The sequence below is a fragment of the Microcaecilia unicolor genome, chromosome 2, assembly GCF_901765095.1.
Source record: "Microcaecilia unicolor chromosome 2, aMicUni1.1, whole genome shotgun sequence".
NCBI lineage: Eukaryota > Metazoa > Chordata > Amphibia > Gymnophiona > Siphonopidae > Microcaecilia > Microcaecilia unicolor.
This window is the reverse complement of record NC_044032.1, coordinates 97,810,608-97,833,789: the sequence shown is the minus strand read 5'-3', so window position 1 is coordinate 97,833,789 and position 23,182 is coordinate 97,810,608. Positions and strand designations below refer to the sequence as shown.

General features: G+C 41.9%; 1 protein-coding gene across 1 annotated transcript in view; it reads right to left on the bottom strand.

The window, feature by feature from the left end:
• GPBP1 (GC-rich promoter binding protein 1) overlaps window positions 1-23,182 on the bottom strand; it is a 373,516-nt gene that overhangs the window by 278,576 nt on the left and 71,758 nt on the right. Inside the window, 1 exon segment of the mRNA XM_030193156.1 lies at window positions 3,368-3,488. Coding sequence (XP_030049016.1) covers window positions 3,368-3,488 — 121 coding nt within the window.

Below are 23,182 nucleotides of genomic sequence, written 5' to 3'. Positions count from 1 at the left end.
CCGGACCAATCAGAAAAAAGTCTCTCGCGCTGAGCCTCTCAAGCCACCTAGGTCCTTTTCTTCATTAACTTACACAGCTTACAGGCAGCTAGAAGATGATTGAGCCCAAGACACTGGAGGCACCATGCATGGGGGTTGGTACCCGAGATGGTCCGGTTGCAGTGAGTACAGCATTTGAAGCAGCTGGGAGTCTTCGATGACATGGGCGGGAAAATAGCGTCCGTGAAATCAAAAGGCTCGATTGTGCCAATTAAAAAGGCACAAAAAAGGGGAGGGAAAAAAAAAAAAAAAAAAAAGACACGGCTGAGCAGCCTAAAGGTGGCCACAACAAAGAAAGAAAGGAAACTTGAAAAAATGAGAAAAAACTAAAAAAATAAGGGAAAGAACTTTTTTATTATTATTATTCGAGAATGTGAATAAAAAGAAGAAAAAAAAGGGCGCAATAAACACGGTTCTCCTGAGGCAAAAACAAAGGAGTGGTGGCAAGCACAACTCTCTCAAGGCGCGGATGAAAAAGAACTGAGAGCTGCATGTTCATGTTGCGGGCGGGAAACCGCCCGCGCATGCGCGGTGAGTCGGCCCACGTAACATAACATTCGGGAAGATTCCTATGCTTTGAAGGTTTTTCCGGTCTCCTGGGGCCATCGCGGACAACGACCCACACGTAAGAATATTGAGCCTGCTTGTCCTCGGAGAATATGTGCTTATAACCAAGAATCCCATCATATTTGGCTGCCTATATAGTTGGCATGGTGGACAACTGACAATCAGCATTTAAGCATGGGTGACTGGGGCCTGCACAGAGTGACAGGCGCAGCTCTTTCCACCTTGCTGAACAGACAGGATGGACCATGTGGGTCTTTATCTGCGTTTGTTGTGAAATATACACATTCTTTTAATTTGTTCCTAGAGCTGAGTCTATATGTATTTTTCCCTTTATAACATTACATAAAAATCAAAACATGGGATGGATATAAAAAAAAGATTTAATAATCTTATCAAATATCACTTGACAAATGTAATATTTGGGTTCATGGTACGGGGGTTATTTATGTCACTGATCTGATTAAGCAAATAAAGGTAAGGGCAATTTTAGTAAACGTATTACTTTGTTAAATCAATAGCAGAGGGGCTCCATCCTGTAGAGCTTTGGACTGAACCATGATTTAAAGAACTGTACTAGAGAATGATACAGGGATGAAGTCTGTCACCATCTTCACCCCATCCCTGTGGGTTGTCTCCATCCCCACCCCATCCAACAAGGCCCTGTCACCGTCCCCACCCCATCCCCGTGGACTCTGTTCTCATCTGCAGAAGCCTTGAACACTTATGATTTTAAAGTATAAAAAGGAACAATATGCTGTGCAACTGTTTATAAATTACAAATAGAAAACAATAACAACAATGAGCAGCTATAATAAACCCTCCCACCAACACCATCCTCTACCCTTCCAACCCTAACAATAGCTGACTTCTACTACCCCAAGGAATCCTAATTCACCCCTGTTAAAATGTCCAGGGGTACAAAATACAACCCATTCTGTATGCCCTAGAGGGGAGAAATATGCCCTTATGAAGAACGGTTATGATTTTTTAATCTGTGGACGAATAAGAAGTCATCAACAATCTCAGGATTTAGTCTAGCTCTCCTGTTTGCCACAGTCTCTCCTGCAATAGAAGATGTCTTCTTAGAAGATGTGCTGGTAGCAGGATGCACAGGATCCCCCATGCAAATTTTGCTACCTGTGGCCTGCATGTTTGCTTGTTTTTCCAAAAAATAAAAATATTGTCTGCATCAATCAAATAAATAACAGTCCAGTTAATTAACAGACTTCAAAGTAGAAAGTGACATGGGAACAAAGTTTGTCCCCATCCTCACGGGCTCTGTCCCCGCCCCCTCCCATTCTCTACACCGTACATAAACTAAAACATATTTAAAACAGTTGTAGGGTAAACTGAATAGCCAACAAAATAAAACTGAGATGGTTAAGATCATTGTCAATTTATGTGAACACAATCTACACAAAACAAAAGGATCTCAAAATGTGGATTCTACCGAGGATAACCAAATAATTATGCCCGATTGTCAATTATGTTGGTCACATAAATTGACAAAGGTCTAATTATCCGAATTTTGTTTTGTTCTATGTACACTTTTGTGAGATGGTAACTAATATATGGAAACTGCTTTCAGCTTTTCTAATGAGCAGGTTGACGATGTTTTAAATGTACCTTCAGTGTTTAATCAGAGTACTAATATTGAAGTTACAGAATGAACAGATTTACTGAATAAAAACAAAGATTATTAAGATGCTGGTTGAGTACTGGAAGGTAGAGCTTATCCCCAGGAAGTTTAAGAATTAAGGCACCACAGATATTTAAAATGACAGATTTTTTAGATGGAATGGAATCCTCAATAAGTGCTCCTTTGACTTACTATTGAAAAAAGTACAGAAGTTCAACAGAAAACAGGAATTAGAATTAAATTTAGCAAACCTGAGGGGCCCTTTTACTAAAGAGTTGGTGCACGGCAACAGGCTTGCCGAACACCAATCTGGAACTACAGCCGGGCTACCAAGGGAGCCCGGAAGTAGTTCTCACCCATAGCGCATGCCACTTCTGGCACTAAAAAAAATATTTCTATTTTTGTAGCAACGGTGCTTACCTGACTGACAGTAATCGGGAAGTGCCGCACACTGCCCGGTTAGCACGGGAGCCCTTACCGCCACCTCAATGGGTGGGGGTAACAGCTCCCCCCTGAAATGGCCGCACTGCAAGTGGCTCACTTATTGCACGGCAATTTCTTTTCTAACAAAAATGACAGCCTTTAACTGCTGCGGTAAAAGGGAGCCTCAGCATGCGTCAAAAACACACACTGACAATAGTGCAAGCCTGCTTTTACCACTGCTTAGTAAAAGGAACCCTAAGAGACTAATATTTTGATTTATATTTTCAATATGCATGCAGTGCACAAAATCAAAGTAAAATTTTAAAAAAATGTAACAAAAAAAAAGTTGGGGGTTTGACTAGTGAAAAAAAGTCCAGTCTCAATTATAGGTATAATTAGTTGCAGGTTAAGATGGAGCTTACTTTATTATTACTTTATTATTTTTGTCTATTAAGATTGTAAGCTCTTTGAGCATGGACTGTCTTTCTTCTATGTTTGTGCAGCGCTGCATACGCTTTGTAGCGCTATATAAATGCTAAATAGTAGTAGTAGTAATCTTTTTTCCATGTATGGTTATCCTCCACAGAATCCACATTTGAGGTCCTTTGTTTTGTGTAGATTATGTTCACAAACTAAATAGCCACACACTTTCTCCACCACCCCACCCCCAAACCAAGAAATGCACACATTTTACATTACCTCCATTAGAGCGTCCAATACTAGTCTCAAAGCCATCTGTGGAATTGTGCCATCTACGACCGATATCAAAACGATTCTGTGATCGTGCAAGTTTCTCAGAATGCTTTTCAAAATTTAATGACTGAAAATAAATCACAAAATTATGATTGCAACACAATTGTGAAATTTATTCATACCTGTTTTATTTGCTTTTCTCAAATCTTACTAGACCACTCCAGACAAATAGGTTGTGTCCCCCTTACCAGCAGATGGGAGGTAGAGAAAATGAATTTTTCTAGTGACATCACTAGTATAAGAGCTGGTACAGGCTAGAAGTATGCTAATAGAAAAGCAATCCCAGAACTATGTTCCTTTCTTTTTTTGGAGACCCCCTTTGGGAGTAATAACCAGTTAGCCCTTGAAATTTCTGGATTTAGCCAAGTGGCAGACTCAGTCCATGGAGATCCCCAACACCAAGGTTTCCAAGGCTGGATCTGGACTGGTCTGGTAAGGCTCAAGGAAAGGTATGAATAAAGCTCACCTTCCTTACTGTCCCATTAGACCAGTCCAAACGGGATGTACTAAAGTAGTCCCTTAAAAGGCAGGGGAGACAAGGCACTCTTCATCAAAGCCCTGCCAAAGGCTACATCACAACCTAGGCAGGACATCGATTTTTTTTTTTTTTTTTTTGCGTCACAAAAAACATGAGCAATGACTAGGTCACTGCCCTGTAGATATCTTCCGGCGATAATTCATGGCCTCAGTCTAGGACATTGCCTGTGAACGAGTGAAGTATGCTTAGACCCTTGGGAACCACCTAGTGCTGAACAATATAGACTGCCTCTATGGTCAACTTAATCCAGCATGCTATGGAGGACTTAGAGAAGGATTCCCCTTACATGGCCTGTGAAACAAGAAACAACTAGTGTGAATTGTGGAACAATTTTGACACCTCCAAATACCACAGAAAAAAAAAAAAACATCCAGCTGTTATCTGAAAATGCAAGAACAACAATTATCTGGTTGAGATGAAAATGGGGAGACCACTATGAGAAGAAAAGGGTGGAATTGTTCACATCAAGACATTCATTCCCAAAAATAGGAGAGAAAAAGATCTCTATATGAAAGAGCCTGTAGCTCTGAGACTTTTCTAGGTAAAAGAGATGGCAACTAGGAACAGCATCTTAAGAGCGAGATCCTTCAATGAATCTCACTTCAGAGGCTTAAATGGTAGACCACCCACCCCCAGGCACTGAGAACCAAATTAAGATCCCAAAGAGCAGGACTGCTCAGATGGGGAGTGATAGAATGGATGCTTAATCCCCTTCAGAAAGCTGGCCACATCATGTTAAGAGAACATGGAAACACCTGAATCCTCCCAGGACCTTAAAGGAATTGGGGTCCAAATCCTGGTCCAAACCCTGCTGTAGAAAGGCTAGAATGGACAGAACTTGTACAGACTCCAAACAAAGATGACAACTGGAGCACCAGTGATCAATCTCCAGACTCGACAAACACCAGAGATGCAGACTGCCAGCAAGCCTTAAGCAGGATGAAGATAACGCGCAAATACCCTCCAGCTTTCAAGCCATGCTGTAAGCCAGAAGGAAGCAAATCTTCCATGTGGACTGGACTCTTCAACATCTCCTATTCCTACAGGAGGAGAAGCAGTGAGCCTTCCAGGAGGCCCAACAGGTCAAGAGACACCAGGATCACCAAGAGGTGGTGACTGGCCACCCAATGACATATCTGTTGAGCAGCCAGGATAGGAACTCACAGAGAGACTCCTGTTAGAACCATGACATCAATTGTCACAGCCCCCGTTTATTTCCTTTTATTGTACGATACATGGTACTTTTCAATTTCATCTTAACGCCATCACATCAAAACAGGGAAGCCCCTAATGCTCAATTACAAGCTGTCCAGGGCTTGATGACACAGAAGTCTGCCTGTAGATTTTTGGCACCCACAATGGAAACTGCTGAAATGATGCTCTGTAAATCATACCATCAGTCTGCGTCCAGAGCCACCATTGCGCTCCTAGTTCCCCTTTGTCCGTTGACCACAGAGCCTATGAATTACCACTACGAAAAAATGGAGGAAAAGACCTCAGAGACCTTTGAGTCAGATATACAAATATCTGTTCTCTGTAGGTTCAGGCAGCTACCATTGGTCTCCAAAAATTATATAATTTTAAAGTGAATGCAAATGCTCAATGTGTTTCTTAAAAATAATCAATATTGTAAATAAAATGTTGCTAAACAATTGCATGCTGGCTTCAAAGGCACCTTTTGTTTCCCAATGAGGCCTGTTTCACCAACAATAGTAGCTTCTTCAGGGGTTTATAGTATCATGTGCCCAATCAGCTCCACTACACTGTGTGAAGGGAACCGCACCCAGCCTTCTGGGAAACAATAAGTGCCTTTGACGCCAGCATTCAATTGTTTAGCAACATGTTGCATTTTGAAGATTGAGAACTCTCATTGCTTATTTTTAAGAAGCACTTTATTGAGCACCTGCATTCACATTAAAATTATATAAATTTTTGGAGGTTTTTGGAGACCAACCATATATGCCTGAATCTACAGAGAACAACAAAACAGACATTTGTATGTCTGACTCAAAAATCTCCGAGGTCTTTTCCTTCATTTTTTTCACAGTGGTAATTCATGGGCCCTGTGGTAAATAGAGTATTTACTGATTGACCAGATCTTTTGTGCATTTTAAAAGAAGGAACGTTACCATTACTGTGACACTGGAGTAAGTCAAAGCAGATGTGGCAACGCAGGACCATGACACACAGAATTGCAGGAAGTGCTTGTAATACTACCTGATAAGAATGTGGACATATGCCTCCATAAGGTCCAGGAAGGTAAGGAACTCTCCCAGCCTAACTGCGACTCCAGAGGGGGCACCAGTTCCACAGCCCCAAATACTGCAGTGGATTAAGTGTCCCTGTTACTGCTATTTTTGACAGGGGATCTACAGAGGGATATCATAAAGGCATCTAAAGAGTTTTGGCGCATGCCAGAGCACAACGCTGTCCTATAACCTCCAGGACCCACTAAATCTGAGGAAATTAAGGCCCACTCATGGTTTAAAAAAAAAAAGTCTGCAGCCCACTTCTACCAAAAGGGGCCCTGTTGACCATCAATGGGAGCTTTTGGGATTGACCATACTGAAAAGGGGGCCAGAATCTTGGATCTTTCTTGCACCTCCAAAGGGCAGCCCTTTAGAGACCTTGGAACCAATGAAGCCCTCGTGGGGTGCCTCCCCTCAAGAAAGCAGCCCCAGTACTTTGGCAAATGTGAGGAGGTCAAGGGTGGCCTTCTGGAAAATGCGGGGTTTTCACCTTGCCAGATCCTTGATGGACTTCACCAGGTCCTCTTCAGAGGAGCCAGCTGCTGAAAGGAAGTTGGCTTAAGCGAACTTTAGAGGCAGAGTTTGAGGAACAGTGGTGGAACCAAAGTCATCTGTGGGCAACCACTACCACACTGGATCAAACCAAAGGTCAATCTAACCTGATATCTTGCTTCTAAAACAGTGGCCAATACAGGTTACCGGTACCTGTAGAATCCCAGAGTAGCAAGATTCCATGCTATTGACCCCAGCGATAAGTAAAAGCTTTCCCTGTGTCTATCTCAATAGCAGTTTATGGATTTTACCATCAAGAAAGTAGTATACCTGGGTTTATTTTATTTGTAAAATTTGATATACTGCCTTTCAGCAAGTATCAAGGCAGTTTATAAAATAAAAACATAATACATCACAAAAATCCAACAATACAGGAGAGGACAAAACATCCATGACAAAACAAAAAAGGATAGAAGTTACATAACAATAAAAACTGGTATACAATGTATAAACTGTGAAACATAAGACAAAACATATAGTCCCTAAAAAGCTCTTAGCTCAAACCATTATCTCTGTGATTAACATATGTCCTCTATAAACCAAAATTTAACCACATAATCATCTCCATCTAAAACCATAGTGGATAAAGCATCCTTAAAAAATTTCTTGTAACAAGTTCCCAACTTCAGTTTGGAGGGCACAGAATTCCAACAAGTAGGAGCGACAACACTAAAGGCTATAGGACAAAGAATCCAGCCACAATTTCTTATAAGACAGAATAGTCAGTAAACTATCCTCTACTGAGTGGATGGACCGTACAAGTCTTTATCTGCCATTCTTTGTTACTATGAGTGAAGCAATTGTGTCGATCTATACAGAATCAAGAAAGAATGAAGAGAAATTGGCATCCCTGAATTGAAAGTTCGAAAAGTCAGTATTAAAAAGGTTTACAAAAGGTTTGGACACTGCTTTTACCACATCCTCTGGCAACAAATTTCAGAGTTTAACTATTCATTGCGTGAAAATATATATTTTCTCCCATTTGTTTTAAAAGGTATTTAATTTACCATGTAACTTCCTGGAGTGTCCTCTAGTGTTTGTATTTTTTGAATGAACAAAATCAATTCATATTTACCTGCTCTACTGAATTTCAAATTTTGTAGGCTTCTATATGATCCTGCCTAAGCCTTCTCTTCTGCAAGTTAGAGCCCTAACTTCTTAGCCTTTCCACATATGAGAGGAGTTCCATCCCCTTAATCATTTCATCCTTCTTTGTACTTTTTCTTATTCCGCTATATCTTTGAGATGCTGCAAACAATACTCACGGTGAGACCACATCAAGGAATGATACAGTAGCATTGAATTCTTTTTTCTAATAATTCATAACTTTTGGCTTGCATTTTTGGCCACTGCCACACACTAAGCAGAAATTTTCAACATATTATCCATGACGACATCTAGAACTTTTTCTTGGGTGGTGATTGCTAATGTAGAACCTAGTATCACGTAACTATGATCTAGATTATTTTTCCAATGTGCATCACTTGCCCATATTAAATTTCATCTGCCATTTGATGTCCAGTCTTCCAATCTCCTAACATCCTTCTCCAATTTATCATAATCCACATACGATTTAAGAGCTTGGAATAGTTTTGTCTTATTTGCAAATTTAATCACCTCACTGGTGTTAAAAAGCACTGATCCCACTACAGATCCCTGTAGTTCTCCAGTATTCACCTTCCTCCATTGACAGAACTGGCCATTTAACCCAACTGTTCTCTATTTATTAACTAGTTCCTAATCCACAGCAGAACATTGCCTCCTATCCCACGGCTTTTTCATTTTCTAAAGAGTCTCTCATGAGGGACTTAGTCAAAAGCTTTCTGAAAATCTAGATACATTACATCAATCTGCTCACCTTTATCTACATGTTTAGTCACACCTTCATAATGACGTAGCAAGTAATATTTCCCTTGGCTGAATCCATGCTGTTCTATGAAGCCATGTTTGTCTATTTGTTCAATATTTTAATAGTTTCTACTATTTTGTCAGGCTTACTGGTCAGTAGTTCTCCAGATCACCCGTAAAACCCTTTTTATGTTGGCTATCTTCCAATCTTCGGGTATCACTGACAATTTTAATGGCAAGTTACGGATCATTAACAGTGGATCAGAAATTTGATTTTCGAGTTCTTTTGGTACCCCCTAGGGTGTATGCCATACAGTCCTGGGATTTACTGATCTTTAATTTGTCAATTTAGCTTATTAAATCTTCCAGGTTCACCAAGATTTGTTGCAGTTGCTCATTATAATCACTCGTAATTTCTAAAACAGACAAATCTCTTACATCCTCCTCAGTGAAAACAGAAGCAAAGAATTCATTTAGTCTCTCTGCTATTTCCTTGTCCTCCCTGAGCACCCATTTTAACATTCCCACAGACTCCTGTGCAGACTTTCTACTTCTACATTACTATGCTTCTACAGAAAGCTTTGTTTTCCCCCAAATTCTCTTTCAACCTTCCTTACAAAAGCTTTTCATCTAACTTCCCAGTGCTTATGCTGCTTCCTGTTTCCTTCATTCAGATCCCTTTTCCATTTTTTTGAAAGTTATTTTTGGCTCATTTAAACATGTTAGCTGTCTTTTTGCTTTCCTACAACCTTTAATATGTGGAATACACCTGGTATGGGCTATCATTTAAAATAGCTTCCACACCTAACTAAACTCAACCTTTAGAGCTACTCCTTTTAACTTTTTTTTTTAACCATTTTCCTCACTGGCTTTTCAAAAAGAAAATGCCACCACAGTAGATTTCCTTAGTGTCTCCTCTCCAGTTATCAATTCAAATTTGACCACGTTAGGATCACTGTTGTCCAGCGGACACAATATTGTTACCTCTCACACTAAGCCATGCATTCTATTAAATATAAAATAGCTCCCCCTCTTATCAGTTCCTGGACCAACTGCTCCATGAAGCAGTGATCCATTACATTTAGGAATTTCTTATCCTTTCCCGAAGTGACATTAATGTACTCATTATTGGGGTAAATGAGATAAGAAATATATCAGCTCAAATATATAATGAATATTTTCACAAGGTGACTCTCAAACAATACAAACTAAATCTGGAGAAAAAAATCTCTGGCAACAACGCTTGTAATCTGAATATAGTTTTAAGGCTGCAGAATACACATCATCATTAGGTAGGAAAAAAATCCACATATTTAGAAAGTAAATAGTGGCTGAAAAAAATAAATAACTTCACTATGGTGCTCTGTCTGTAACCTCAGGCATTATCTCAACAAGTGGCTCCTTAAAAGTCTTTCAAACCCAGGTCTCAGATCGCAAGAACACTGTTACTCTCCAATTTCAAACCTGCAACAAATTTTGCACTTATCTCTAAAACCCTTGCTCTCGATCATGGCCAGCTTTGTGTCCACATCCCCTCAACAGAAGCTCTCTCTTGCTAAATGCTGTTGCAGAAGGCTAGTTCAGCCTCTCAGCTGCCATTTGGAGATAAGTGCAGGATTTGCTGACGGATTTGAGATTGGAAATTAATGATGTTCTTGAGATCTGAGAACTGAGTTTGAAAGACTTAAAATGGGACACTCGTTGAGATAATTTGAGGCTACAGACAGTGAGAGAGCACCATAGTGAAAATTTACTATATTAATTTTTTCCAACCACTATTTACTTTCTGAATATATGTGAAGTTTCTTTTTTCTGACTAATGGTGTGTACGCTACAATCTTAACAGGTATATGCAGACTTGTAAGCACTGCTGCCGAAGGTCTTTTCCTGCACATTTAAGTGGTTGGTTGAATTTTTTCACAGGGCGATTCTTATTGTACATGTTCGAGCTAATATATTTGAAATTTTCTAGATTCTAAAGAGCTCTTCTCTATCAAATTGAGATAACTCATTACTATAGTATTAACAGAAATTAGAGTACCTAGCAATTGTTGCTAAATTTCACCATCTATCTGTTCATTCTAGCCTGGCAGATGGCAATGTAGCCCTACAAGTATTCTCTTTCCTTTCACATATGCAATTTCTATCTATAAGGATTCAACACTGCTGTTCCTGCTGAATTCTTATTTTGTTAGACTCAATTTCCTCAACTAACCACTCCTCCAATTTGATCCACCTTATTGTGATATAGCAAAGTTACTCATCTGTAGCAGATGTTCACCAAGGACAGCAGGCCAAGTATTCACACAGCTGGGTGACATCGACTAGTGATATTAACCTCAAACTTTCTATCAGCATCCCACCGCATACACACAGGTGCCTTCCAAACCCAACAAGCAAGCACAGGTTCCTGTGGGGATTTTGTTTGTTTTATTAAAGTTAAATACTACAACTCAAAGGGGAGAAGGGAGCATTGAGTGAGGATACTTGGCCTGCTGTCTTCGGAGAACACCTGCTATAGGTGAATAACTTTGCCTTCTCTAAGGACAAGCAAGCCTTTGTATTCTCAAAGCTGGGAATCCCTAGCTACCAGGCTCACTGGGAACAATGATGCTAGGATAATAAGGACTCAAGACAGAGACCTGTAAGTCAATTAACCTGAAAGTATTTACATACTAGATGTGAATGTACAGCCTGGAATTAAAGAAAACGGATCCTAGGAGAGGTAGAGTTGGATTCTAGACACCAAACAAATTCTTTAGGACTGCCTGTCTGAACTGTCTTTCACATTGGGTATCCTGCAAATGGCAGTAATGAGAAGCGAATGTGTGGACAGATGACCACAAAATAACTTTGCAAATCTCTTCAATTGATGCAGATCTCAAGTGGGCTACCGATGTAGCCATGGCTCCAACATGATGAGCCTGGACATGACCCTTTAGAGTCAGCCCAGTCCAGCCTGGGCATAAGAAAAGGAGGTGCAATCTGCTAGCCAATTAGAATTTGTGTGTTTGCCAATGGATACCCCCATCTGGGTTGGGTCAAAAGAAAAAGTTGGGTGGGCTGTCTATAGGCTTTAGTCCACTCTCCAGATAGAATGCTAAGGCTCGCCTGCAATCCAAGGAATATAGTGTACTCTCACCAGGATGGGCATGTGGCTTTGGAAAAATATTGGCAGAACAATTAACTGGTTAAGATGGAACTCCCAACACTACCTTACAAAGGAACTTGGGATATGTGCAGAGAACTACTTTAGTATGGTGAAACTTAGTATAAGGTAGATCAGCTACTAGGTCCTGAAGCTCACTGACTCTGCAAACCAAAGTGACAGCCACCAAACAACTTTCCAAGTCAAATACTCCAGATGACAGAAATCAAACAGCTCAAAAAGAGCTTTCATCAGCTGAGTTGAGGACAATGTTGAAATCCCATGATACAGTTGGGAGTTTGGACAGGGGTGCTTTGTTAATAACAAACCTCAAATGAAGCGAACTAGAGCCTGTACAGAGATGGGCTCTTACATAGTGATAAGCACCAAATGCACTTAGATGAACCCTTACAGAGTTGGTTTTCAAACCAGACTCAGAGAGGTGCAAGATGTACTCAAGCAGTTTGTGTAGAGCAGGTGAGGGGGGATCTAAGGCCTTGCCCTCACATCAGACAACAAAACTCCTCCATTTCAATGAGTAATGCCGAGATACGCGGGTCACGTGACGCCATGGTGCAGGGCTGACGCTGGAAAGCTAGGCTCCGCGCACATTCACCCGAAAATCTGATAATTTGACGTACCCAAGGTGCGAAACGCTACAGCCTTGCTCACATAAGGTGAGAGAACGATTAGTGATCAAAGATCTGGCAGAGAACAACAGAATGGCAGCGAAAACGGTGAGGAGAGAGCGAGACAAATCGAAACTGCCTGATAACAAGATGGCCGACCAGCACGATCCTGGAGAACTAGCGGTGGGATCCGCATGGCTGACGGAGATTACAGCCGAGGTAACAGCAGCGGTCGAGGCGGCGTTGGATAAGAAACTTCAGCAATTGTTTGATCGGAAGGAGGAGGCTCATGAGCGTATTGATAGTATGAATCTGGAGCTAGATGAAGGTTTACAGCGGATTTCAGAGATAGAGGAGACTGTGGGGGCGCAGAAGGAGATTAATAAGAAATTAGAGCGGCGGGTCCAGGATTTGGAGACAAAGATCGATGATTTGGAGAATAGGAGCAGGCGAAATAACCTGCATCTGGTTGGACTTCCAGAATCGCTCTTGGATAAAGATCTGCCTACCTTTCTAGAGGAATGGCTGCCACAGTCTTTACACATCGAGGACAAATTACAGAGATTTTGTGTGGAACGGGCTTCATAGAGTTGGGCCTCCGCGACAGCCAGTGACCAGGCCGCGAGTGGTCATATTAAAATCTCTTAACTTTCGTCATAAACAACATATTCTGGACGCGATACGTGGAGGTAAGTACCCTCACCTATCAAGATAAGAAGATCCTTTGCTTTCAGGATTACTCACAGCAGGTGCAAATGAGGAGGAAGTCCTTCGCGCCTTTATGTACGGATCTTTTCAACAAAAAAATAAAATTTGCGCTTCTATATCCTGCTAAGCTGCGCCTCACGATTAATGGAGCCACAAAATTTTTCGGCACAGTTGAAGCAGCTAAAGCATATATCCAACAACATGGGGGCGAATAAACCCTCAAGGAGGAAGGATACAATCATAGAGACATACAGTGGATAAACTCAGGACAGTGGATTATTTTGGACTATCTTAACATGGAGAGCTACTCAAGGGGAGCTGACATGAGTTCTCAAAGTCTTGAATACTGAAGGATTGAGTTGTAACTTATTGTATGATATGAACAGAGCTTGAAGATAAGGGGTCTAACGGACGAGACAATACATAATATGACAACAGGGGAAACAGATATGAACCGAGGAATAAACTGTATGATTTCTGCAGACTTCTGGGCAGGGCATGGCGACCTGCAGAATGCGGCTGAATGATTACACAGAACGGAGATCCAGCTTGGAATCGTTGAACTATTTCCTGGCCGATGAAAAAGAAGATGGTCAAGGACTGGTATTTGAGAAGTGACCTGTAAAATTGTGAATGGTTAGGTTGCGGGGCCTGGAAAGGGTTGGATGGGTAAACGGTAACTGCAGGTTGAGTGCAGGTGTTAATAAGTGACTAGTTCTTTGAACAGGAGGGAGGGAGGGAGGATTTAAAGGATGGGAGATAGGGGGAAGAGAGGGGGTGGGTGGGAGGATGGGGGAAATTCAGGGTTTGGTTAACTGGATTTCGATTAGGTATATGGGGTCAGAAGAGGTACGTGAGTGAGTTGAAAGATGAGTGGCTGATGGAACGAATAGTAGGAGTGGTGCTGCTGGGACACCATGACTGCATTCCTATAGATGTGGAACATATGTTGATGCAAGAGAGAGATATAGGAGATTGATGGGACTTAAAGTATACTCCTGGAATGTGGGAGGTATTTCATCCCCCATTAAACGAAAGAAAATACTTCATAGTCTTAAAAAGAAAAAGGCAGATATAGCACTCCTCCAGGAGACACATTTATCGTCTCAGGAGCATGACAAACTTAAAACCTGGTGGGTGGGGACAGTGTTGGAGGCCCCAGCGGTGGGGAAGAAGGCCGGGGTGGTGATATTGTTCCACAAATCCCTCCAGGTCGAGGTGGGGCAGATGTGTGTTGATCCTGAAGGGAGATACATTATGGCACAGGTCAAGGTGAATGACACTACATAACTTATCAGTAATATTTATGCCCCTAATGTGTACTGTAAGAAATTCTTCCATACTCTCATCAGCAAGATACTGCACTTTAATGTTCCGCAGAAGATAATTGGGGGGGACTTCAATGTGGTAGCGGATTCCACCATGGATAAATCACATAATGTAGCAGGTGCGATAGAGGAGATGGATAAAGGTATAAATCTGATGTGTGGAGCCTTGGGAGTGTTTGATGTGTGGAGGGTTCTAAACCCAAATACCAAAGACTATACACACTACTCTAGAGCCCACCACACGCAATCACGAATAGATTACCTACTGATAGATGAAGAAAGTTTTGCAGGCATCTCAGAGGCTGCAATTGATCCTACGATTATATCGGATCATGCGGCAATATTTATTGAATTTAAAGATCAGAATTCCCAGTTTAGATGGATATTTCCCATGGAGCTGTATTATGATCAAGAATTTTGGACATATATTAGGGGGAGATGGGAGGAATATACACTACATAATGCACCTCATGTAGATACACCGATACTGTTCTGGGAAGCAGGGAAGGCTGTTTTACGGGGTGAGATTATAGCGTACAGTATCAGAAAGTTGGTGCAATTGAGGAGGTCTTATGGGCAAAAGTCCGCATATCATACCCGAGAACAATTATTAGCCACCCAGGTAGCCCTAAATGAGCTGTTACATCAGCGAGCAAGTAAATCTGCTGAATACTATAGATATCAACTATATAGGTTTGGCAACAAACCAGGGAAGATGATGGCAGGTCTAGTGATGAAGGCGAAGGGGCAGAGGAGAGTGTTGGTGGTTAAGACACGGATGGGAGGCCTGGTACATGATGATGTAGAGATACGAGATGTGTTTAGGGATTACTATGCTAGGCTATATGCTAAAAATGATGATGATTTAGATCCTGATATATATCTAGAGAATGTCACTAAGCCAAAGATCTCAGAGCAACAGAGGAGGGAGCTAAACAAACCGACTGAGACGGATGAGGTCCTTAGAGAAATAAAAAGCAGTGCATTACATAAGGCTGCGGGGCCAGATGGATTTAGGGCTGAATTGTATAAAATCTTAATGCAGGACATAGGAGACCCCTTAACTAAGGCCTTTAATAGATCAGTTGAATTAGGGGAGCTGCCGCAGTCTTTGCGACTAGCGGACATAATGGTCTTTCCGAAACCCGAGAGAGATCCGACCTTACCAGATTCTTATAGACCAATCTCTTTGATTAGCTATGAGGCCAAGTTGTTGGCTAAAATTTTGGCCTCGAGATTGGCAAAAGTGTTACCGAGCATAGTTGCGGCCCCTCAGGTAGGCTTTGTGCAAGGGAGACAGAGTGGGAAAAATATTAGGCTGATATTGGCATCAATGGAGAGTGTGTGCAGGGAAGGCGGGGATTCCCTCTTGATCAGTTTCGATGCCGAAAAGGCGTTTGATCGGGTTGAGCGGGAATTCCTGTTTGCATCATTAAGGGCGTATGGCTTTGAAGGCTACTTCGCACAAGCGATCTCTATATTATATAAGAACCCTATGGCGAGAGTGTTGGTAAACGGAGCGCTCTCTCGAAGCTTTGTAATTAATAGAGGAACCGGACAGGGATGCCCCTCTATCCCCTTTACTTTTTGCTATCACGTTGGACCCCTTGATCAGGGAAATTATGGGTAACACTGAGATTGAAGGTATAAAATTGGGAACCAGAGAATTTAAGATCTCGGCCTTTGCCGATGACATTTTGGTTCATCTAGCCAGACCGAAGAGATCGCTGCCGGTGTTGATGGAGGTTTTTGAAGAATATGGGGCCTTCTCGGGATTTAAATTGAATTTTCAAAAATCTGAGGGATTGCCCACAACCAATACGGTAAGGGAGCAATGGAAGGAAAAGTTTCCACTGTGATGGGCGAATAAGGAGTTTAAATACCTAGGCATAACACTAACTGGAGACCCGAGTAGATTATATAGACAGAATGTTGATAAGTTACTACAGTATACGAGACATAAGTTAGCACTATGGGAGGGGCTACCTATAACATTAAGTGGGCGAGTTGGTTTGTATGCAATGATGCTCTTTCCAAAATGGCTGTATGTATTAAGACAGCTGCCCATATTATTACAGACTAAAGATATAAAGAAGCTTCGAGGAATGATGTCTAGGTTCTGTTGGAGTAGGAAAAAGGCTAAAGTTAAATTGGACTATCTTTATGGGAAAAGGACAGAGGGAGGCTTGGGGCTGCCTGATATTAAACAATATAATTGGGCCTGCTTGGCTTGGCACCTAGCGGATTGGGTATTGGAAACAGAAGAGCATACGGCATGGAATATTGAGTATGCATTATTTAGACCATATCATCCCTATTATATGTTACATGTTGAGGGTAAAATGTTACCTAAGGAATGGGGCCATCATATTTTATTACACCCAATGCGAAGTATATGGCAGTACATATTAAAGAGACTAAATAAGAACCCACGGTGTACGGATCTCCTCCCACTAGTTGAGAATGGAGCATTTGAACCAGGGAATGCTAACCCGAAATTTATAAAGTGGGCACAGGAAGGAGTGGTATTAGTGGCAGATGTCATGCAAGAAACGGGGAAGGCTATATCCAGGGAGGCCTTAGAGGATATGGTGGGAGTAGAGAATGTGACATGGTATGACTATTATCAGCTTCATAGCTATATTGAGCACTTACATAGAGAAAGATGTGATAGAGGGATGTATGAGCTACTGGTGAATTTGTTTCTGCCTCAGGGAAGAGAACAGACTTCGGTGTCAACACTGTATAAACAGCTAAGTATGATTGCCCCGTACCGAAGCTATGAGGCAGTGGCTAGGCGATGGTCTGAGGATTTGAGGGTAGAGATTAGCAGTGGAGATATAGCCCAGTCATTGAAGGAGATTGTACATAAAGTGACTAGTGCCAGACATAGGGAGATACAATTTAGAATCATTCTGAGAGCATATTTCTCTCCCATACAGGCTTATCATGCAGGTAGACTGCAAGCACCACATTGCAGTAAACGTAATTTTCAGAGAGCAACACTGTATCACATGCTCTGGGGATGTCCCGTTATTAAAAAGTTTTGGGGTCCAGTGCTGGAATTTTGCAAGGCTCTGTTGCATAAGAAGATTGGGCTCACGCCTAAAACTGTCGTGCTAGGACTGTGGGGGAGTGGGTCAATTATGCGATACAAAGAAAGCTTATTTATATATAAGGCACTCATTATTGGGAAACAATGTATTTTATAATATTGGACACAGGAAATAGGACCATCCTTTTGGCAGTGGAGGAGTTCGCTTCATTCCCTGGTGCGGATGGAAGCACATGCCATGAACAGTAGTCCTAGAAGTAAACAACGTTTCTGGGAAGTCTGGGAACCGTATGTGCAGGCTCTATCAGGCAGAGCTCGCAGCTTATTGGTGAACTCACTCACTGGGGGGGGGGGGGAGGAACGGAAAGCTAAAAAATGACATGTATGCCTATTTGAATTATGTTGATGTGACAAACATTAAAGCTAGGGTATGGGGGGATGGGGGTGGGGGGAGGGAGGAAAACTCACAGAAAAGTTTGAAGACACTTCAGTTAAAGGTTTTGTTAAAGAAGACGGAGATCTGTATTAAGTACATGTTTATTGATCTATACATGTTGTAAAGTGTGACATCAATAAAACATAAATGAGTAATGCCTTAGTGGAGTCTTTTCTGGAAGCCAGCAAGATCTGGTAGACTCCCTTTGGCAAATCTAAGGATTCAAATTCTACTTTCTCAACATCCAAGTCACGAGAGCCAAGGATTGGAGGTTAGGATGCAGAAGAGATCCCTTATTGTGCATGAAAAGACTCGGAAAATATTCCCATCTCCACGGATCTTTGGAAGACAACTCAGAATTTAGAAAACCAGTAAGGTACAATAAGGATCATAGTCCCCTGGTCTTGCCTGAGTTTCAACAAAGTCTTCTCTATGCAAGATATCACAGAATATGCATACAGAAGTCCCTCCCCCAATGTAAAAGAAAGGCATCGGACACTAGTCTGCCATGTGATCTGAGCCTTGAACAGAACTGGACGACCTTGTTGTTCAGATGAGTGGCAGAAAGATCCATCAAGAGGATGCCCCACTGTCAGATCTTGTGGACTATGCCCGTGTTGAGGGACCACTTGTGCAGTTGCAAGTCTGTCTGCCAGGCAGTCGTCCTTTCCTGGCAGGTATATGGCTCGGAGAACCATTCAGTGAAGGATGGCCCACTGCCACATTCCAACTGCTTCCTGACACAAGGTACAGGATTCCATACTCCCCTGCTTGTTCATTCAGAAAATTGCAACCCGATTCTTTTGAACAAGAATTTGGTTCTGCAGCCTCTCTCTGAAAGCCTTTACAATGTTCCAAATGGCCCTCCGCTCAAGGTGATTGATACGAAGATCTGTTTAAATGATTTCATTGCTTCTGTCTTCACCAAGTAAGATGTGGGGAGATACCAGTGTCAGAAATTATAGTCACTGCTGACGAGACAGAGAAACTGAAATAAATCTCTTTGAACATAGAAGATGCAGTGGAGCAATTTGACAAACTGAAAAGTAGCAAATCACTTGGACCAGATGGCATACATGCTAGAGTACTGATAGAATTCAAAAATAAACTTGCAGAGCTGTTAGTAATATGCAATTTATCTTTAAAAACAAGCATGGTACCGGAAGATTGGAGGATGGCCAATGTAATGTCGATTTTTAAAAAGGGTTCCAGAGGTGATCAGGGAAATTATAGACTGGTGTGCCCAACATCAGTGCTGGACAAAATGGTACAGACTATTATAAAGAACAAACTTGCAGAGCATATACAGTGGTGGAAATAAGTATTTGATCCCTTGCTGATTTTGTAAGTTTGCCCACTGACAAAGACATGAGCAGCCCATAATTGAAGGGTAGGTTATTGGTAACAGTGAGAGATAGCACATCACAAATTAAATCCGGAAAATCACATTGTGGAAAGTATATGAATTTATTTGCATTCTGCAGAGGGAAATAAGTATTTAATCCCTCTGGCAAACAAGACCTAATACTTGGTGGCAAAACCCTTGTTGGCAAGCACAGCGGTCAGACGTCTTCTGTAGTTGATGATGAGGTTTGCACACATGTCAGGAGGAATTTTGGTCCACTCCTCTTTGCAGATCATCTCTAAATCATTAAGAGTTCTGGGCTGTCGCTTGGCAACTCGCAGCTTCAGCTCCCTCCATAAGTTTTCAATGGGATTAAGGTCTGGTGACTGGCTAGGCCACTCCATGACCCTAATGTGCTTCTTCCTGAGCCACTCCTTTGTTGCCTTGGCTGTATGTTTTGGGTCATTGTCGTGCTGGAAGACCCAGCCACGACCCATTTTTAAGGCCCTGGCGGAGGGAAGGAGGTTGTCACTCAGAATTGTACGGTACATGGCCCCATCCATTCTCCCATTGATGCGGTGAAGTAGTCCTGTGCCCTTAGCAGAGAAACACCCCCAAAACATAACATTTCCACCTCCATGCTTGACAGTGGGGACGGTGTTCTTTGGGTCATAGGCAGCATTTCTCTTCCTCCAAACACGGCGAGTTGAGTTCATGCCAAAGAGCTCAATTTTTGTCTCATCTGACCACAGCACCTTCTCCCAATCACTCTCGGCATCATCCAGGTGTTCACTGGCAAACTTCAGACGGGCCGTCACATGTGCCTTCCAGAGCAGGGGGACCTTGCGGGCACTGCAGGATTGCAATCCGTTATGTCGTAATGTGTTACCAATGGTTTTCGTGGTGACAGTGGTCCCAGCTGCCTTGAGATCATTGACAAGTTCCCCCCTTGTAGTTGTAGGCTGATTTCTAACCTTCCTCATGATCAAGGATACCCCACGAGGTGAGATTTTGCGTGGAGCCCCAGATCTTTGTCGATTGACAGTCATTTTGTACTTCTTCCATTTTCTTACTATGGCACCAACAGTTGTCTCCTTCTCGCCCAGCATCTTACTGATGGTTTTGTAGCCCATTCCAGCCTTGTGCAGGTGTATGATCTTGTCCCTGACATCCTTAGACAGCTCCTTGCTCTTGGCCATTTTGTAGAGGTTAGAGTCTGACTGATTCACTGAGTCTGTGGACAGGTGTCTTTCATACAGGTGACCATTGCCGACAGCTGTCTGTCATGCAGGTAACGAGTTGATTTGGAGCATCTACCTGGTCTGTAGGGGCCAGATCTCTTACTGGTTGGTGGGGGATCAAATACTTATTTCCCTCTGCAGAATGCAAATAAATTCATATACTTTCCACAATGTGATTTTCCGGATTTAATTTGTGATGTGCTATCTCTCATTGTTACCAATAACCTACCCTTCAATTATGGGCTGCTCATGTCTTTGTCAGTGGGCAAACTTACAAAATCAGCAAGGGATCAAATACTTATTTCCACCACTGTACATAAGCATGGATTAATGAGACAAAGCCAACATGGATTTAGACAAGGGAAACCTTGCCTCAATCTACTACAATATGATTCTATTTCCCCTCTTAGGTTACAATTACACTGGCTACCAGTGGAGGCCAGATAACAGTTTAAGATTTTGGTACTGGCTTTTAAATCTTTTTATGGAGATTCCCCAGGTTATTTAATTGACCATTTTGATTTTCTTAATAGGAACTACAGTGGAACCACCAGAAATCTTTTTATATTAGGTTTCCCTACTGTTTGTAAAGTAACAGCAATGCGTCCTTTACAAGCCTCATTAACTTCTCAGGCAGCCTATAGTTGGAATGCTCTTCCTTCTTTTCTTACGCAAACAAAACACTATCATGAGTTTCGGAAATCAATAAAGACTTCTTTTAAAAAATATTCTTCTTAATCCAAAGATTGGAAATTTCCATGTCTGAAGAATGAGATTATTTTGTACAACTATCTGGAGTATGCTCTTTCTTGCTGTTATCCGCTCATAACTTGCTGGTTGTAGCAGGCTACAAGACAAAAAATAAATACATAAAAAAATAAAGGTGAGCCGGTCAATATTGTGTACCTGGAGTTTCAAAAGGCATTTGACAAATTACCTCCTGAAAGACTCCTGAAGAAATTAGAAAGTCATGGGATAGGAGGCAATGTCCTATAGTGGATTAAAAACTGGTTAAAAGATAGAAAACAGAGTACAGTTAAATGGTCAGTATTCTCAATGAAGAAGGGATCCCCTGGGGTCTGTGCTGGGACTGCTGCTTTTTTTAACATATTTATAAATAATCTAGAGGTGGGAATAATTAGTGAAGTAATCAAATTTGTTGATGACACAAAGTTATTCAAAGTTGCTAAATCACAAGAGGACTGTGAAAAATTGCAAGAGGACCTTACGAGACTGGGAGCCTGGGCATCCAAATGGCTGATTACTTTTTTTTTTTTTTTAATATCTTTATTATTAGAAGAAAAGACATGTAACATTTGAACATCACATTCCGGCTCAATGAAGCCAACTATTTCCAATATCTTGCAGCCGATAATAACCTATAATGTGAACAACTGCAAAGTGATGCAAGTGGGAAAGAGGAACTCAAACCATAATTACATAATGCAAGGTTCCACATTAGGAGTCACTGTTCAGGAAAAGGATCTAGGTGTCATCGTTGATGATATGTTGAAACCCTCTCTCTTCAATGTGCAGCGGCTGCTAAGAAAGCAAACAGAATGTTAGGAAAGGAATAGAAAAAACTGAGAATGCTATGATGCTTTTGTATCACTCCATAGTACGACCGTGCGCAGTTCTGGTCACTGCATCCCAAAAAAAGAGAGTAGAAATAGAAAAAGGTACAGAAAAGGGTAACAAAAATGATAAAGGGGATGGAACGACTTTCCCTATGAGGAAAGGCTAAAGCGGCTAGAGCTCTTCAGCTTGGAGAAAAGACGGGTGAGGGGAGATATGGCAGATGTTTAAAATACTGAGTGGAGTTGAACAGGTAGATGTGAATTGCTTGTTTACTCTTTCCAAAAAATACTAGGACTAGGGGGCACACAAAGAAGCTACAAAAGTAATACATTTAAAACAAATCAGAGAAAATATTTCTTCACTCAATGAGTAATTACACTCTGGAATTCGCAGAGAACGTGGTAAAAGCAGTTGGCTTAGTAGGGTTTTAAAAAGGTGTGGATAATTTCCTAAAAGAGAAGTCCATAAGCCATTATTAAGATGGACTTGGGAAAATCCATTCATATTCTAGGATAAGCAGCATAAAATATATTATGCTGTTCTGGGATCTTGCCAGGTACTTGTGACCTGGATTGGACACTGTTGGAAACGGAGTACTGGGCTTGATGGACCTTCGGTCTGTCCCAGTATAGCAATGCTTACGTTCTTATGTAATGTTCTTATGTTTGTCGAGCAAACCATAGTTGTGAAGCCCATCCACAAGCCCCACATCCCAGGTCACATGCATCTGTTAATAGAGAAGAGCATGAGGCAACTATGGAGAAATCTGGATCACATCTGCTAGATTCTCAGCCGCCAAGACCACTGGGAACAGGGCTGAGCCAAGACAAGAAGCCGCCTGAGGCGGAGCTGACATGCCGCCACCCCCCCCCCCCCCCCTTCGTGGCGTTTTACCTCACGATGACATTCCAAACCTGGCAGGGATTCCCATATGCTGCCTAGCCAGTGCCGGCACCCACCTCTTCCATTTACTGCAGCTGCCTGAGCCTATGACAAAACAGGAAGTTGCATAAGAGAGGCAGCCGCAGTAAAGGGGACACGCAGGTGCCGCCGCCGGCAGGGCAGTGTATACTTCTTAGGCTTACCCCGATGCTCAGCATTGCGGT